At 38.7% G+C, this 18,884-nt stretch overlaps 1 protein-coding gene across 1 annotated transcript in view; it reads left to right on the forward strand.

Annotated features, from left to right (window-relative positions):
• The first annotated feature begins 16,156 nt into the window (after positions 1-16,156).
• The window catches only part of LOC121513303 (dolichyl-diphosphooligosaccharide--protein glycosyltransferase subunit STT3B-like), a 107,676-nt gene continuing 104,948 nt past the window's right edge, over positions 16,157-18,884 (forward strand). The window contains exon 1 of the mRNA XM_041792950.1: positions 16,157-16,751. Within this exon, the coding sequence (XP_041648884.1) occupies positions 16,477-16,751 (275 nt within the window). The 5' untranslated portion in view covers positions 16,157-16,476. The remainder of the gene's footprint in view (positions 16,752-18,884) is intronic.

Below are 18,884 nucleotides of genomic sequence, written 5' to 3' on the forward strand. Positions count from 1 at the left end.
GTCACTGGTGGAGTCATGGTGGAGATTGCAGACTTAAGATGCTGAGGAATTTTACTCCAGCAAGAACTTCTTTACTACAAGCTTCAAAAGCTCACTGTAGACAGACTGAAGAGTCAAATACTACCAAGGTAGCTAACGCTAACACTACTGATTTGTATGTAATGAAAAGTCTAGTTTATATACAAGTCTAAAGGGAAGGCCCCTGTTTACTGGGCATTCAGGGTTTAGTCATTTCTGTGAGTGGGGCTGCTTTCACATGACGTCACACACACTCACTGATCTGTTTTCTAAAGGGCACGAGTAGATTCCTACCGCTGTGTGTGACTGAGAAGTCGACGGTCTCAGTTGCCAACTTCTTAATTTGGCTGGTTATATTTTTCAGTCTTTTGAATGAAAGAAAGTGTTTGTTCAACTGGATCCACTAACTGATGAGGAGACAAGCCTGGGTTACACTTTCACAACACGCCATCTCAGAAAATTGAGAGAGAGGAAGGAAGAGCAGTTTCATGCTGTTAGAAGCACCACTGCACCTGCAGGTTATAAGCATTAATGCAAAACAGACTTCCTAACTCTGCTAACAAAGACTGTTATTTTGAGCAAAATGTCTTTTAACTGGCATCCCAGCCCAAAAATACTGACTCACAACTGACAGTGATTCTCTCAATATCACAAAATGAGCAACACTGTAAAAATAAAAATAAGGGCCAAATATAAAATAGTTAGTAGATCTGGGTTTATGACATTTGTTAATCATTGAATTCTTCATTTATTGACATTTTACTCAGCGTCCCATTTTTTTGGAATTGGGGTTTTAATGTCAGAATTCTGTTTAAAGGTCTGATGGTTTAAAGTGTAAAGTCTGCGGTTTTCATAAAATCCCTGGTGCTGCAGCTCCACGTAATGGTCAATGGTACACACACGGATAAGACTGATGGTACCCTTCTGTTTAAGAAATAAAAAACCACAATGGTCACTGAAATAACTTCAAACTGACTAAAGTAATAATAAATAAAAACATATGGATAATTAATAAAAATCAGATATTGTTTTTGAATTGTGCTTTCACAGAATGATTTAAAAACAAACTAATGAATTTGGCCTGGAATTTACCAAAATGCATGTTGACAAGCCACAAAGCTTCTGGGAGAATTTCCTTTGGACAGATCAGAATCAGAATCATTTTATTGTCATTGTACAATGTACAGCGAATTTTTTTTTTTTTTTTTTTTGCAGTTTCATTCAGTGCTCGAGCAGTTTCTCATTTAATATTGAAACTGCTCTGGGATAGATGCTGTTTTTCAGTCTGTTAGTTTTGGTTCTTATTGTCCTGAACCGTCTTCCTGAGGGTAGCACGTGGAACAGGTGATGTGCTGGGTGGGATGAGTCCTTCAGGATGCCCAGGGCCTGCCTGTGGCAACAGGACCTGAACAGCTCCTCTAAGGAGAGGAGAGCATAGCCTGTGATTTTCTGTGCTGTGTTGATGACCCTCTGGAGGGCTGTCTTCTCCTCAGCGGTGCAGCTGGAAAACCACACCGGGATGCAGTATGCCAGCACACTTTCAGTGGAGCATCTGCAAAAGGACCCCAGCTGCTCCTTGGCCAGGGCGTTGCTCTTCAGGACCCTCAGGAAGTGGAGTCGCTGCTGTGCCTTTTTAGATGAGACAAAACTGAGCTTCCTGGACAGTCACATCAGCTCTATGTCTGAAAAACAGCATCCAAAGAAAAGAAGACTGTAGCTACAGTGAAACGTGGAGGAGGCTCGGCTATGTGCTGGGGCTTTGCTGCATCTGGCACAGGGGGTCTTGAATCTGTGTGGGGTACAATGAAATTTCAAGACTATCAAGACATTCTGGAGCCAAATGTGGTGCCCAGTGAAAGCTTAGTCTCAGTCACAGGTCATGGGTCCTCCAACAGGATAATGACCTCAAACACAGAGCTAAAACCAGCCAAGAACGGCTGAGAACAAAACACTGGACTATTCTAAAGTGGCTTTCTTTGAGCCCTGATCTAAATCCTGGTGAACATCAGTGGAAGGAGCTGAAACATGCAGTCTGGAGAAGGAACCCTTCAAACCTGAGACAGCTAGAGTAGTATGCTGGGGAGGAGTGGGCCAAAATACCTGGGACAGGTGCAGGAGTCTCACTGAGAGTTACAGAAATCGCTTGATTGCAGTGATTACCTCAAGAGGTTGTACAGCGTAATATTAAGTTAAGGGTACCATCATTTATGTCCAGGCCAGTTTCATTTTCTTTTTAATGATTCTGTTGAAGCACAATTCAAAAGTTGTCTGATTTTCATAAGTTAATTTTCAGTCAATTTTTATTCGTTGTTACTTTAGTCAGCTTCAAGTTATTTCAGTGACCATTGTGTTTTTCTTTCTTTGTCTGCGTTTGTAGCTTCTACTGTCCTACATTTTTATTTTGGCCATGTGACTGGAATGTTACCTTATTTCCATTGCAAATGAAGAATGCAAAGCAGGACTACCAGCCAGACTATCCAGCCTGTTTGACGGTCATGTCTGACCTGTGTATTTGAAACACAATGATGGTCGAGGATGCTGGGTAAAGTCTCTGTCAGTAGAATCAGAATCCCAGTCATACGCCAAAGGAGCTGGGGCTCAACCCCCCAATCTTCTAGCTGAAAGAGGATCCACTCAATCACAGTTTTTCAAACACATCATGGTTAACAAGACGCTGCAAGATAATTCTCTACCAGTGGTAACTCAAGCATTTTAGTCTAACTTTATTTTAGTAATCTACCGAAGGGTACACCATGAAAGACCTCTACACAAATATGAAACAGCAAGCCAAGCCAGAGCAGGAAAATTAAAATTTCTCTGTCATCTGCTCCAGAGTAAAGAGTTTAAGGACTATCATGGACCAGTGAGAATTGAAATTTGTTGATATGATGGAAACATAAATATTTATCTCCTCTAGGTCAGTGTCTTTAAACCCTCTGAACAAATCTCACATGTGCACATTCAAACCACATTGCTCTCAGGATTCTGTCTTTATTTAGTCTTGGCTCATTCTTCCCAAGAGGGCTGACTCTGCTCTGCATTGAGGTGAACTTCATTACAGTCTCCCAACATTTCTTTTTGTTCAGTCAGACTTTGCTTCAGCAGATACGGGATATATTATCTGGCTCTGAGCTGTCCCCGGAGCAGTTCAGCTCTCTAATCTCGAGACTATCCCTCTTCATGCTGCTTTGTGGGAGGATGGGTTTTAAAAGAACCTCTCTATCCGTCTGCCACTTTTATCCAAGACACACATTTAATGGTCTCAGGCTCCCCAAACTGCTGGAGAAATCCAGCTTGGTTTCATGGGTCAGTGATGATGTTTCCTTACAAGGAAATTAAGTATTGGATATGTTTTTTGGCAGCCAATCCACCAGAGGACACTGCATTTACAGAGAGGAGTGCACATTCAGAGAGGTGTATTTAATAGATTTTAGCATTAATAGCCCTAAAGAAGAAACACAGTCTAATTTTGACGATTCATACGGAAAAATGTTAAGACAAATGACTTTTAATAAGATGTGTAAATATAGGATTGATTTGTTAGAACAGAGTATATACAATTGCGAGACAGTGAAAGTACAGTACACTGTAAGCCCGGATGAGTTGAATTTACTTAAAAATTTTGAGGAAACCGGTAGCCCTAAAAAATTTAAATAATGTATTATGAAAACTTGAGTGAATTTAACTTAAGTTTTAAAGCACAACAAACTAGATGCCAAGTTTATTCAACCTAAAATCTCTTGCAAAGTCAATTGCTTTGCATAAAACTTAGTATTTTAAGTCCATTGCACTAAATTACAAGTTGATTTAATTGAAGCTAGAAAAGCACTCAGAGAGCGCAGACCTCCGCCATTAGCCCTATCTCCCAACAGTGAAGAATAGTAGTGAAGAAAAAGTTCCTGGATCCATCCCCACATGGCCCCCATCACGGCATTCAGCGATTACTCCCTCCCTGGTGGGGTGGAAACATGGTGAGGTACAGAATTGGCTTTGCTACGGTAGAAGTTTGCTGTGGTGGAAACATTGCCTGCTGGTGCCAACAGATGCACTGACAGTCTCACCCATGGTTTCACTTGATGACTTGAAGCCATGGCAGAGGGTGAATATTCCTCTATTCCTCCCAGCATTGTGAGTATTCTCGCGACAGTTCGCTGTCTTTCTCTCTGTTACGCTTCGACTCGTCTCCTCAACCGGGCATGCATCTTTCAAACTCTATAAACTCCAAAACTTTGAATAGAAACACACCCAAAATGCTGCTGGGATTGAAGTTACTCATGTCCGCCATCTCCTGGTGTAAAGTGGTAACAGCGCAGACCTCCACCATTAGCCCTATCTCCCAATAGTACAGAATCCTTTTAAAAATTCCTGAATCCAGATGGTGATCCAGATCAGTCTTCCTTATGCCATTTCTGACATTTCCCTGAAAATTTCATCAAAATCCATCAATAACGTCTTGAGTTAGGTTGCTAACAAATGAACAAACCCACCTGATCGCGTAACCTCCCTGGCGGAGGTAATAATTTGGAAAATAAAATTAGGTCAACTTAACAGTTTGAAAATGTGTACACTGTAAATGGCTGTTAGTGGCCAACTGAACTGGTAGTTGATATTAATGTCAGTGTGCCATCCAACATTCATAGACATTAATAAAGTTAACATCGCCCCCTATGTAACGGAGACAGCAACTTCACTCATGGTGTATATTATTTAATTATTTTCTTTAACCTTTATTTAACCAGGAAAAAGCCTCTTTGAGATTAAAATCTCTTTTTCAAAAGTGTTCTGGCCAAGACAGCAGCAGCAAACAGAGTGCATAAAGGTTTAGTGCCCAAAGGCATTCTGGGAAAACTGCAGATTAGTCATATGATGTTGCGTTTTACAGTGCAAGATGTTTAGAACCAAGTGAGGGAGAAACCGGTCGTCTTAGCTTCTGTCTTAGATGTTTGAACAAGGAAATTGCACAGTTAATCAGAATTCAACACCTTGAAGCATTTGATACTATAAGTAAACCCAAAGTTTAAGTAAAAAAATAGAAATTTTACGTTGATTTAATTCAAAATAACAAGTGCACTCTACAGTCACGTTATAACAATAGAATACACCAAAATGACTTAAGTAATGCAAAAAAAACTTAGTTTTTAAAAGTAATATTTACTTGAATTATTTGATCACAAACAACTTTTGGGTTAAAAGTGTAGTGGGTCAGTTTATAGCCCACATGAAAAGCAGTCCAAAACCATTTACATAACAGAAAAAAGAAGACACTAAAAGGAAAAGAGAACCTTACATTGTTTATCACTCCTAACAATAGAAGGAGGTACATCTCAAGACTTCAGTGCAGGTTTAAGAGTTCCCTTCTATAAGCCACCTTTGGGACAGAGCCACAAGTGATTAATATCCTGATTAGCCCAGACTAAGGAGAGTCTAGTCTAGGGCAGGAGTCATTATTTGAATTTCTCTGAGGTCAATTTGCCATAATTTCCTTAAGCGAAGGTCTGGAATATAATTTTATCTAATCTGTGACATAATTCAGCCATGTTCTTAAGAAGAACATTAAAATACAACAATATTTCAAGGAACTGGAGATAATTGTGAAAATATATTAAAAAAAAAACAATACAAATGAAATATTCAAAAAATGTTTTGCAAGTAAAAGCAGCTTTGTAGGTTACCTAAATATGAAACAGCCTATCAACAGGCATCTTTAAAAGGGCCTAATTTAGATTAAAGTTTTAATTTCAGAAAAAAAAAATTAATCAAAGGCAAAGTGTTTGTTTCCCCCTCTCTTGTTTTTTAGGTTTTAATGTTCAAAGCCAGGTTTAAATTAAAAAACCTCAACACATTGAATTTTAAAAAGCTTTAACACATGCTTTTCTCTCTTTCCCTGAACTCTAACACTTTTCTCAGGTTTTGTGAGAGATCTGAGTTGAAATCAGCAGAGGAGTCAAAAGTATTCACCTTCATTACTCAGGTAGAAGTATAGATACTAGGGTTTAAAAAGACTTCTGCAGTTGAAGTATCAACTCAAGCTTTTTACTCAAGTAAAAGTGTAAAAGTACTGGTTTCAGAACTACTGAAAGTATAAAAGTAAAAGTAATGTAAAGGGGAAAGAATGCCATTAAGGACAAAAGCTTAGACCGTGCCACGGGGGGCCTATAGTCCACTACCTCACCTCCCCAAAAAAACATTTTTCTAAAGGCCATAATGACTATAATGTTATTTTAAAATGTTAATGTTGAAAAATTTGGGATGCATCTGTTTCAGCCGCATTTATGCCCATTGAAAATGAATGCATTTTAGTACAATGCAAATACATTCAAGAACCATATATGTGTACTACCAACCTCCTCACTGGTGCTTGGTTGGGACATTTTGCTTGAGTTCTCTTGGGTCTCTGCCACAGACATCTTCATACTAGGCTTCATACATCTACTTCCTTCCTGGAGTGTGACGTGATTTGTGTCGTGCACAGGTGCGATGGATCGCATACAAACCAATAGGGTGTCAGAATGGTATTATGTTTGTACTTCTCATCCAACCACAGTCAAACTCACCCTTTTCGGATGGCGCGATTTATCAGGATAGGTTTTTGGGTTTTTTATTTGTGGTTTTTTTGAACGATGACAAGCCGGAATGAAAACAAACTGAAATTAAATAGCAGTAATGAGGCTTTTTTTAAAATGTAAGGAGTAGAAAGTACAGAAAATTGCTTGAAAATGTAAGGAGTAGAAGCAAAAAGTCGCCTGAAAAATAATTACTCCAGTAAAGTATAGATACCCCAAAATTTCTACTTAAGTAAGGTAGCGAAGTATTTATACTTAGTTACTTGGCACCTCTGGAAATCAGGTCAATATCAGTTAACCCTGGAGCTCTAAGGTTGTTTGTTCTCCACTTCCTCAAATCACATGTCAGTGTGGTGCTTCAACATGAAGGCGTGTTTGACATTACAGCATTGAACAAACGTGTATTGAAACATAGTCATGTTGTAATCTGCCAGCAACCTGTCTATTTTTGATTAAAACGTCTCTTTCCTTCTCATCTTATTTCATCCTATAGCACAGCATCTTTACTTTTCCCTAACTTAAATTCTCTTCTGGATTTCTGAGACTCTCTGTGTGTCTCTGCAGCTGCAGGTTGCTCACTCACCTGGTGTCTTCACCTGCTGTTCCTCTTCTGAGTGAAGCATCTGATTGGCTGAATAAAGTCACACAAGAGAAGCTGCCCCAGTCAAAATGCACCCTAAATGTAAAAAAGCTGCACAGGTTGGGATAGGGGTGTTATATCCAGTACACATGGATCAAGTCTAGCATGTCAGAAATGTTCTAACACCATCGTCTAGTTCGATACTCTGACCTGACCTCAACCACATGAATCCTGACGCCTACCAACAGGAGAGCATTTACTCCTTATCTATGCATTATTATTTACAAGAATCTCTACTTTTTTTCCCTTTGGGGAACTAATGTGTGCATTTTATTTTACTTTATTTACACTATCACATGCATAGCTTAAGTTCTGTCTGAAGGAGAGCTGGTCCATGCATCCATAATTTCTATCCATAATCCAATCAGTAATTGTTTTTCTTTTGTCCGGCTTTATTACATGAGAAATTCAAGGCTGTAGAAGCTGCATTTGTCTGTGAGAAATAGGTTTTTCTTAGTAGTTATCTTAGTTTTGACAAGACCGGGCTAGCAAAGTATTTTTGTGCTTGTAAGTGCAGTATTTTGCCGACATGCTATGAAGATGACGGCAAAGATATTAGTGATGAGCAGCAATAACACAGCCTGATGTCATGCATTATTAACATGATAAATACGCAGGGGAAACAGTAAATGTGCAGGACTGTCTTTCTTGCAGAGACATGGGCCTGTTTATTGTGCAATGACTACAGAAATAGATAACCTTTCGTCACAGCTGTAAGAACTGAGAGCTAATTAAAACGTTGCCATGCAGCCTGTCACAAGCAATTGCAAGTTTAGTCTCGTCTTGCTGCAAATCTTTGGACTGAAATGGTCTTTGAAGTTTGGAGTGATTCCTGTTTTAAAGAGCATGTTTATTTCTACTGAAAAACTGACATTTCTGTGCACATGTGACTTCCAAGACTTTTGCAGGCAGTCTGCAACTGCATTGGATGTTTCAACACAGTATAAACAACTGCAAATAACTCCTACAAAAGCAAGAAGTTTTAGAAAGCCTTTGTCTGAGCATTTTAATGGCTGCAGGATCACAGGTCATGTTTTTTTGCTCATCATGCAAAAACCACCACGTGTGAACGTTCCCGCCTTTAAATGGGGTTGTGATTCACACTGTCACAGGACAATATGAATTTCCTCTCATAGTGATAGGTTTTGAATGAGGAAGTGGGTTTTTCTGATAGCTCAGAGTTTAAAGGTTGGTGTTTTCAGACAGATCATGTAAGGCAAGTATGTTTGTCAGACTGAAAGTCACTGTAAATTCAAAGTGGGCATTTTTCTCAGTCATGAGTTTGGATTTCAGTGTGTCACTCCCTCACATAGGAACCTTTTTCTCCTGTACTGGTGCTTATCAAAGATGATCTCATCAACACCAAATATAAAGGACTTCCTATGCAGTCACTATGAGCCCAAAAGTTTCACTCATAGCAGCACATGACCCCGAGACACATGACGACTAATCAAAATGTAAGCATTTTAAACATGCTCCAAACTAATGTTTGAGACTGACTGTTTTTGCTTCTGCTTCTTCAACTCTTGAACTTTTTTCTAAAATCTTTTCCCCCTGTGTCTCCAGTCTGCAGTGGTGGAGAATCTTCTATAAAGCAAAGCTTTACAAGCTACCGATTTTCACACTGCAAGAATTTCAAGTACCGCAAAGATACCCTAGAGATTCTTTAGTTTAAGTTTGGTTGACTCGAAACTTTTTAGTCCAGAAGTCGATCTAATTGAGGATGAACATGTTGTATGGAATTTGAGAAAATATGCTTTATACACGAAGATAATGATCCCACTCAATACAGCTCATTAAAAACGTCTACACTTATTCAGAGAGGTTCATCAGGTTGTTTCTTTGGGCCCCAACTTCTTTGAAACTACTTTGTTTTCAGCATAAAATTCACATTAGGAATGTATTGTTCCAGAAACAATAGAAATGGTCAGTGTCTTCATTTGAAATGATGCGTGCTGTTAACAATCAGGCGTCAGTGTTTTCCAAATCATCAATTTCTGTTTTGTGTTACATTCTGTCAAGACTCGGTTTACCCAGAGGAAATTTTACTGCTCAAGGCTTTCTCTTCTACATCTCATGAGACAGTCTTGATTCTCATCCCAGCCTCTTTAAAGTTTCAGATTTTTCTCTTTAGTTTCTTTTTTGTTTCTCCTAAAATTCACTACGAGCAGTGGTTCAGACTATAGCCAAAGGAGTGTTATCTGAGTCCTAAAGCAGATCTCTTGGTAATCCAATCCAAATGTATTTATAAAGCACTTTCAAAAAGAACAAAATGCTGACCAAAGTGCTGTACAGGAAATATTTAAAACAATAAAACAAACCATAAAACACAAACAATGAAACACAGTTGCAGGACCACAGTAAAAACTGGAGGACATAAATGGATCAATAAAAACAGGAAGGATTAAAAGCCAAATTCTCAAGTAGAGGCGAAAGTCAGGGAATAAAAATGCGTTTTTAAGTTTGATTTAAAGACAGGCAGTGAGGGGGACAGTCGAACATGAAGAGGAAGAGCGTTCCAGAGCTTTGGCGCAGCTACTGAAAAGGCTCGGTCACCCCTAAGCTTCAACCTTGACCTAGGGACCGTCTGAAGACACTGGTCAGAGGATCTGAGAGTCCGAGATAAATTATGGGGTTTTAAAAGGTCAGAAAGATAGGGAGGAGCCAGCCTGTTTAGAGACTTACAAGTTAATAACAACATTTTGAAATCAATCCTAAAACGTGCAGGGAGCCAGTGAAGGAAGGCTAAAATGGGGGAAATGTGGTCATATTTACATCGACAAGTTAAAAGACGAGCTGTGGCGTTTTGAACAAGCTGTGACTAATTAAGAGAGGTTTGGCTGGCACCAAAATAAAGTGCATTAAAATAATTGAGACGAGATGTGATAAAAGCATGCATAACCTTCTCAAAATCACGATAATGTTTCATTTTCATCTCCAAAGGATAAAAAAATGAGACACAGAGAGACTGTGAGGAGCCTTTAATAAAAATGCACAAGTCGACACCCATCCATTTTCTATACTGCTTATCCCATTGGGGGTCGTGGGGGGGGGGCTGGAGGCTATCCCAGCAGTCACTGGGCAAGAAGTGATGACCTGGAGAGAACCCACGCATGCAGAGGAGAACATGCGAACACCACACGAAAAGGCCCTGACCGGGAAGCAAACCAGGGACCTTCTTGTTGTGAGGCAACAGCGCTAACTCCTGCACCCCCGTGCAGCCCCCACAGCTTGACATGTCATAAAAAAAACTTTCTTTATTCAAACAGCAGATTAGTAAGCATCATGTTTTAAAACTGCCCATGAAAGAGACATCAATTAATGTCTGTTTCATGGCCGGTTTAAAAATGATAAAATATTGCTTTCCAATCTGCTGTTTTAATAAACAAAGTTTTTGTTATGACATGTTCAGCTGTGGGGGCAGGGATTAAGCTGTTACCCAGTGTTCATTTTGGCAGCTATTTTTAATTTGTCTTAGTTTTAGTTTTTAAATGAAATGCGTTTTAGTTTTAGTCCCATTTTAGTCATTTCTGCCCTTTTTAGTTTTAGTCAAGTTTTAGTCGACGAAAACTCAAAAACATTTTAGTCTAGTTTTGGTCCATAAAAAGTCCTTTTAGTCTTTACTTTCAGTCCAAGCATTAATTTTCTTGTCTAAATCTGGTACCAAATGGTGGTGGTGTGTTCTCTGCACCCTGCCAAACCTAGGGTCCCTGCTTTCTACAGCTTCTGAGAGGCAGAAGAAATACAGGTGCATTGTTTTTTGAGAGATTTACCCACAGTGGAGAAATATCATGGATTTTGAATGTCCAACAAAAACTTCATTACATTTACTTCTCATGAGATGTAGAAGAGAAAGCCTTGAGCAGTAAAATTTTCCTCTGGGTTACGCAGAGACTTCAACAGTTGGTTTCTGATGCAGGATTTTGAAGTCTATCTCCATTGGTCATCCAGTTGGAAATACTCCCTCAAACTGACTTTAGGGCAAGAAACAGGTCAAGAGCTGGGGTTCAGTCTGGTATAAGCCCATCAAAATTCACCCTTGAGCCAATCTAGAAACTAGCTATGCATACCATTTTAAAACCAGGCTGTAAATATGTTTATCTTTATGATACAGATTTATTTATTTATTCATTTATTTATTTAGAGGCACTGGGCATCTGCAGCCAACCTTAAGTGGACACTAGAGGAGCAATTTGTTACACTCAGCACTGAGGGTGACAGGTTTTTCCAGCTTTTGTAGAATTGGTGGTTTTAAGCATATCTTCAACAGTTTTTTCCCTTGTTCACAGAGATGATGTGTTTGAGGTCAGAGCCAACTGTTGGCAGACAGTTAGCTAGTGTAGCTTGTTTTTGAGACCCATCAGAAAGTTCTGGACCATCTAGGCATCTTTTATTATTTTGATTGGCAGTAAAAGACAAGTCGTCTTAAGCCCTTTTTTCAGACCGGGCACATGAGACGCACATCTTTTATTTTCATTCAGTTTGCATGTTAACAGGTCGGGGCTTTCAGTCTTGGCCAAAACAGACAGCTAAATGAGAAACAGAGAGCCATATCTACCTTGTTGTAGAAGATATTTATGCCCACATTGGTAGAATATGTTTGCAATCCGTTTCTTGATGACCCTAATGCAGGCCACAAGCTGAAATGTGTCTGCTTAATGAGGCTTAGTGTAAGTTCAAGCAGCAAGACTGTTTCATTTCCATTCATCCTTTCATTCATTAGTAATCAGTCACCTGTCTCCCTTTTCCTGCACCGGTTTCTGCTCTAGTAATCAGCTGGTATGGATGTCTTCTCACTTAAGCTGAGCCAATCCCTTTCAGTCCTGACCTCTCTCAATCCAATCATCCTGCAGCTGTCATATTTTAAAATCTGTTCTCTTTGCTTCACAGTTAGTCTGTTGTTTCTGTGTGACCACTGCAACCCTCCTCCTCCCCAGTTACCTATATTACATTTGATAGTTTTCCAGGTTCATCTCCTTCATGCATCCCTTCATCTCCACCTCCTCATCAATGTCTGGGTTAAGCTCCTCAGAAGTTCCCACTCATCTTGTCCTACTCCATCTATCACCACCACCAGTGTCTAGACTCCATAGGGGGGTATCCTATCCCACTGTCAGCCTCACTACCCCTTCAAGTTCATAAACACATCATGATAGAGTCTATATGCTGAAGACATTCTCAATTTCAAACACTGCCAGACATTTTTAAACCTGTAAAATAAATCACTGTTATCTCGTATTAAGTCTCTCCTGGTTTAAAGAACTTCTGTCTAGTGAAGCATTCTGTTTCTGCACCAGCATAATAATAAGTCAAATAAGCACAGTACAGGTGTTACAGGGGCTTTTTATTGGTTTGTGTCCTTCAAAATAAAAGCCAGGTTTATCATTTTCTTTATGAAATTTTACTCATTTACAAAATTTGATTTCATTCTGATTTTTCCCAGCTCACATCCACTCTACAGTGAATAGGGATATTTATAAAGAGAAAAATTTCTAAGAAAAACAGGGCTGTGAAAGCAACCGTGCAGCACATTCGCTCCTGGTATAAAAGCCACGATACCCCAGTGTCTGCCGGTGCAGCAGCTGCACACTGCCAGAAACAGGCATTTTCAGGGCACTGAATACTCATGTCAGATGCTTTTAGTCTGTTAAGGACTGCTGCATGGTCTAGCCATCAACAAGGACTTAAAAGGCAGCTTTATAAGACGAGAGCTACAAACAAGTCGAACTACTGTACATACTGACATTATGTACTGCTGGAGAAGGGACTGTGTCCACAGCCTGCACTTTTAGCTCTGGCAGCACCCACAGCCTCGGTTTCAGAGCACTTTTCACTCGTGTTTAGGGCTACCTGGTTACAAAAGTTGACTTCTGCTTTCCTCTGTAGTATCTGTATCAGGGTATAAATAGCTCTGTGCTTCATATTTCCTTTTTTTTAAAGAAATATTACAATGACAACATGAAAACAGCGTATATCATAAAAAAGATGAGTCTCAGTTTTAAATTCTCTGCTTATATTTCATTAATTGCGTTATGTATTTTAAATCAGTGTTTCTCAACTGGACTAGCCTCATGACCCATCAATATCTTTGATGACAAATGGTGACCCAAATTTCCAAAAATATTCAACAATGCATGTTTAGTAAATAAAAATTTTGCACTTAAGATCTTAATTAGAACAGAATTCATAGCAGGGAAAGATAAAGGACTACACAGACATGTTTTACACCCCCTTTCTCCTTGGTAAAGATCTACATTTTAGCCTATTTTCCTAGAGATCTTAGAAATTACATCATTAACGTAGTGAAAGCAGCTTCTCTATCTAAAGAAAAGAGAGCTGAAATATTATTAAAACATTAACATTTAATTTTACCCATTATCACAAGGTATGGATGCATGTTCTTCACGGACTTTTGCCACCATTGTTTTACAGACATACATTTGTGACCCACTGAAAACTGCTCCACCACGACCCGCTTTTGGGTCCCGACCCACCAGTTGAGAACCACTGTTTTAAAGTATTATACATGTTGATGCAACCATACGACTAAGGATTTTTGCAATATGAGTCTTAAAAACATGTTTAGCAATGTTTTAAATGCTCCTAGCTCCTAGCCTAAAAAGATCAAGACATTTTTCTCCTCATATCAAGTATTTGCCTGCTTATCCCTGCTTCTTTCCTATTACGGTACTTTCTCTATTTTTCTGATCATGTGTGCAACTGCTGAGACAAAACCTAGTCTAGGTTTTTTAAATTAGTGTACTGCAACTTCCTGTTGTTGTAAATTGACGGGAATGATATTAAAAGTAACACTTTGTCAACTGAGAAATGAATTTTGCATAACGACTCTTAATTAGAATGGTTATTAGCCAAATTAACATTATGTAGATCAGGGGTGTCAAACTCAAGGCCCGGGGGCCAAATCAAGCCCCTGGTGCAGTTATACCCGGCCCACCACATCATCATATCTTTCTTATAACTGGCCCACCCAGTATGAGGTCTGCAGATTTCCTCCAGAACAAAAATGTGAACTTAACCATGATGATTTAAAATTTCCCCAATGAATCACAAAAATGATAAATAGTAACAAGTAGAAATAATTTGATTAAAAGTCAGGAACGTTGAAAAGAGATTTGTTTTAATTTCATATTCTTAATGTTGTATCTCACAATTATGACTCAAAGTTATGGTTTTAACTTTTTGTCTTATATTGTAACCTTTAAAAATAACAATTTTAAATTTTAAGTAAAAGTTTAATCTTTTAAACTCAGATTTTTTTAAGTTTCATCTCACATTTTGACCATTTAAACTCAGGATTTTGAATTTTATCTCATATTCTGACCTTTGAATCTCATGATTTTGAATTTTGCCTCGTATTTTGACAATTTAATGTTATGATTTTTACTTTTTTCTAACATTTGGACATTTTCAACCCCTAACGTTGACCTTTACATCTTATTTTGACCTTTAAAACTAATGAATAAGAATTGTATCCTATTGTTTTGACCTTTAAAACTCACAATTTTGAATTTAATACCATATATGACCTTTTAAACTTGTGATTTTGACCTTCATCTAATATTTTCACCATCATAAATCATGATTTTAAATTTCTATCTCATATATTTGCCTTTGAAATACATTATTTTGACTTTAAATGCAATATTTTTACCTTTTGAACCAATAAGTTTGTCTTTTTCATGTCAGATTTTAAGCCTTTAGACTTATCATGTTGACCTTTTTTTTTTTGCTTAGTCCCCCCCCATAATTTATTTCTGGTGAAAATGAGGTTGACATTTTATGGTTAAATGTGGACCCAGCTGGGCCCTCAGGTTAGACCCAAAGTCAGAATGAGTTCGACACCCCTGTAGATGCTTTGAAGTCTGTCTCAAAAAGCATTTATTAACAGTTTATAATTGTATTTGCTTAGCCCTACATCAGTAGCTGGCCTTGGAGCCAACTCCTGTTAGTCCCCACTTACTGTAGCCCATAAATCAATTTCAAATGTCCAGAAATTTTAAACATAAATAAAACATTATAATATCCCCAAGAATATGTGAAGACTGAAACAGTTCTTTAATTATCTTTGATTACTTGTATATGTGAGGTTCATTGCAAAAAATAATAGGTGAAATTGACTGTAATTATTGCTGTAAAGATCTTTTTTATGCATCATTAAATGCAGAAAAAGGTAGATATGCATGCAAAATATACTTTAATAACCAACATTATATTAAATGCATTAAAAGCACTTTAAAGTTCTGTGTCAAGGCAATTAAATTACAGAACTCTTTGCATTTGAGTTGTGAACATAAATGTTGCACAAACTCATATGAAAACTTTTTTTGCACCTATTTTTTCCTTATGTAAAATTACGGGTGACTGTAACTGTTAAATTGAGATTATCCTGCATTCTGTAAAAATTGTCCCTCTGGCATAAAGAAAAAAAATATGTGGCCCTTTGAGTAACCAAAGTTGCCCATCCCTGCTGTGCATGTTTTAAAGGCTAGCCACATTGTGCTGCCATATTATCTCCAATCAGTTATAAATCAGAGCTAATAACTTCCGGTGTTTAAAACTATTATTTGCATAATATCAGGGAATGCTATTGGAGAAAACCCCCAGGGCCTGTCATACTGGCTGCTATTTGTCATAATATTCGGTTGTTTCTGTAAAAATTCATTTATTTCATTGGTTCTTGTGACTCGTTGTCCGCCGGCCATACGCTCTTCCCGCTGCCCGTCAACCGCCGTCTTTCAGTTTTCTCTCGCGCTGGAGTGTCGTCAACGGTCAGGCTGCCCTTTTCTCATTGGTCACTGTCGCTGTCACTCAAAAGCGCGCGACCGTTGGATTGGCTCCCTCCAGAGCTGTATCCCTCTTGGCCGTACCTGTCTTGTTGTGAGAGGCTGACAGCTCTTCCTGCTCCACAGTCAGCTCCCGCCCCTCCATCCAGCTCCAAGGAAGGAAGGAGGAACTGCTCGAGCCGCATGTGTCACTTCCAGTATGCTGCAAACCCGTGGTGCTATGTGACTGCTGTGGACTATTTAGGTGGTTTTGCTGTTGTTGGGAAGCAAGGTTTGAGAGTTTAGAATAAAAGCCGGTGTTTCGGGGGGTCGTGGGGTGCGCAGGGAAGGTGGTGTGAGTGGTTTCGGAAGTGGAGCGTGGCAGCATAAAAGGGAGAAGGGGGGTTTTCTTTTCCGTGTGATAAAAGATAGCTCGCTTCGCTTGCTTGCCACGACGGGACTGACGTAGAATATGGCGGAGCATCACCCGGTTTCCGATAACAGACACAAATCCTCACTGAACTCTGGAGCGTCGTACTCTGGGAACGGGCGCAGCAGCACGGCGGTGGCGGAGAGAGGCAGCAACGCCGGGGCAGGAGGAGGTCTGTCCGGCGGCCTGTCGCAGCCAGCCGGGTGGCAGTCCCTGCTGTCTTTTACCATCCTGTTCCTGGCCTGGCTGGCCGGTTTCAGCTCCAGGCTCTTTGCTGTCATCCGCTTCGAGAGCATCATTCACGAGTTTGACCCCTGGTGAGTTTGTTTCCCCACACACTGAGGTGGTTTGACGTGTTTGTCAAGGTAGGCTGAGGCACACAGACAGCGAGCTGCACAGTGAGCAAGTTTCTTTCAAACATGTTAAGTGAATGGTGTGTATAATGCAATGTCACATGCCTAGTAATGCCTCGCGTGTCAGTGTGGCCACCAAGAACATGAACTAATTCATCTGTCGACGAACATAGTTAGAAAAAATGGGGCTAAAGGTTAAAAAAGCATGTTACTATTTCTTGTAGAAAATAGACGGGAACCCTAAGACAGCCACCTCATTTTTTTGCTTTCATTGTCTTTCCTTATCAGTCTGGCCTTGCTGATTAAATATAATAAGTATGCACGATATTGGATTTATTCCAGCATCAGATATGCCCTTAATTCTAGGGATGCATGCTGTAGGATTTTTGCTGATATATGCTGATATTAAAAAAATAAATTTAGCCAATACCAATGTCAATACTGATAATTAAATGTAGTTCACACCTAAAACTCCAGTCCTTAAAACACATTAAATATTAGGAATTGATAGTTAAAAAAAGAGAAACTTGAGCTGACATAGATATTTTGTTCCAGCCTAAAACTCCACTTTCTTATGTGCTTATACAGCCAATAATTACAGCTGATATAGGAAGATTTTTATAGCCAAGATGTTGGTTGTAAATATCAGCAGATATTTTAACAGCTGCCAATACTGATAATTCACTTTTTAAGCTGATATCTGATATAGGATGTCATGCTGAGAACTGACTTCTCTACATATTTCCAAACTTATTTTAGCCTATACTAATATATAAACATTTTTCATTGTAAATAAGACCAAGTCTCTCCTGTGCTCCTACGTACCTGTTCCTTTTTGTTGTGGTAGTCTTTTTCTTTTAGAAATACACATTAACAAGACAACATTGGACTTTTATAAAGAAAGTTATAAAGACAGTTATAAAGAAATATAATGAAAGAAAGAATATGTTTCATTCATCATAATTTATTAAAGTCAAGTGCAAATTGCAATTGTTGATTTAATGAAGTAAATCTTTTGATGCAGTGAACTTAATATTTTCTGTTTATTTGAACATATTTTACTGACTTTTTTTCAACAAATACATTTAGTAGGGGTGTAAAGGTACGTGTACTCGTACCGTATCAGTTTGTTATGGGCCTCTCAGAACGGTACAGATGTCTACCGAACGGATACATGTTGAATGAAGCTCATACACAGATGGAAAACCAGAGCGCAACTCACTGTCACACTGTCCTGGCAACCACACAACCACAGCAAACAACAGCAACAGCCTGAATAATCCCAGATAAAAGTGTCCTGTTAAAGAACTCTTTGTTTCTCAGTAAAATACAACAGTGGACAAAGACAACAACAGTAGGGCTAACAAGAACATCACTGTAACGAGGAGGAACAACAAAAGTCTCACCAGCCGGTTATGAATTTCCCATGATTTAAGATCTTTGTATTCTCACAATGGTGAATCAAATTAACTTTACCTTCAACTGTCAGCCTCGGAGGAGGGGGAGAGGGGACCCCATCATGTCTGCAGCTGCGTCATAGGTAAAGTTATCCTCAGATTTCACGGCTCTAACTTCTTTATTTGCCAAGATGGGCTGTAAAAAGTTCTCCCAAACTTTGTAGTAGGTCCCATTGGTTAAAAAGTACTCCAGTGCTGAACTCCATGTTTAAATCAGCAGGATAGATGTTTATTAGCATACTTAACAAGCTAACACATGGTTGTATGATGATGTGTTCAAGTTAGCTGGGAAATTTTAGCATTTAAAGAATGGGTATAAATATGCTAGTATATCGATTAAAATAACCTACTAATAAACATGTATTTATTTATTAATATTTTTATTAATTGAAGAGGAGGTTGCAGCATTATTAATAATGTAAATGTAAATTATTCAGCCTATTTATTTTAATGCAATTTAATTTAAAAAAGTTAACAAATTCAGTTATTTTTTAAATTTAATTACCATACCGAACTGAAATGTTTCCGTACAGTTACACCCTAACATTTATTGATGCATATAGAAAACTTTTACAGAAACATTTGCAGTCAATTATTAATTTCTTGATTAGAAAGTGAACCCTATACTGCAAAAATTCAA

The sequence above is a fragment of the Cheilinus undulatus genome, linkage group 8 (assembly GCF_018320785.1).
Source record: "Cheilinus undulatus linkage group 8, ASM1832078v1, whole genome shotgun sequence".
Lineage (NCBI taxonomy): Eukaryota > Metazoa > Chordata > Actinopteri > Labriformes > Labridae > Cheilinus > Cheilinus undulatus.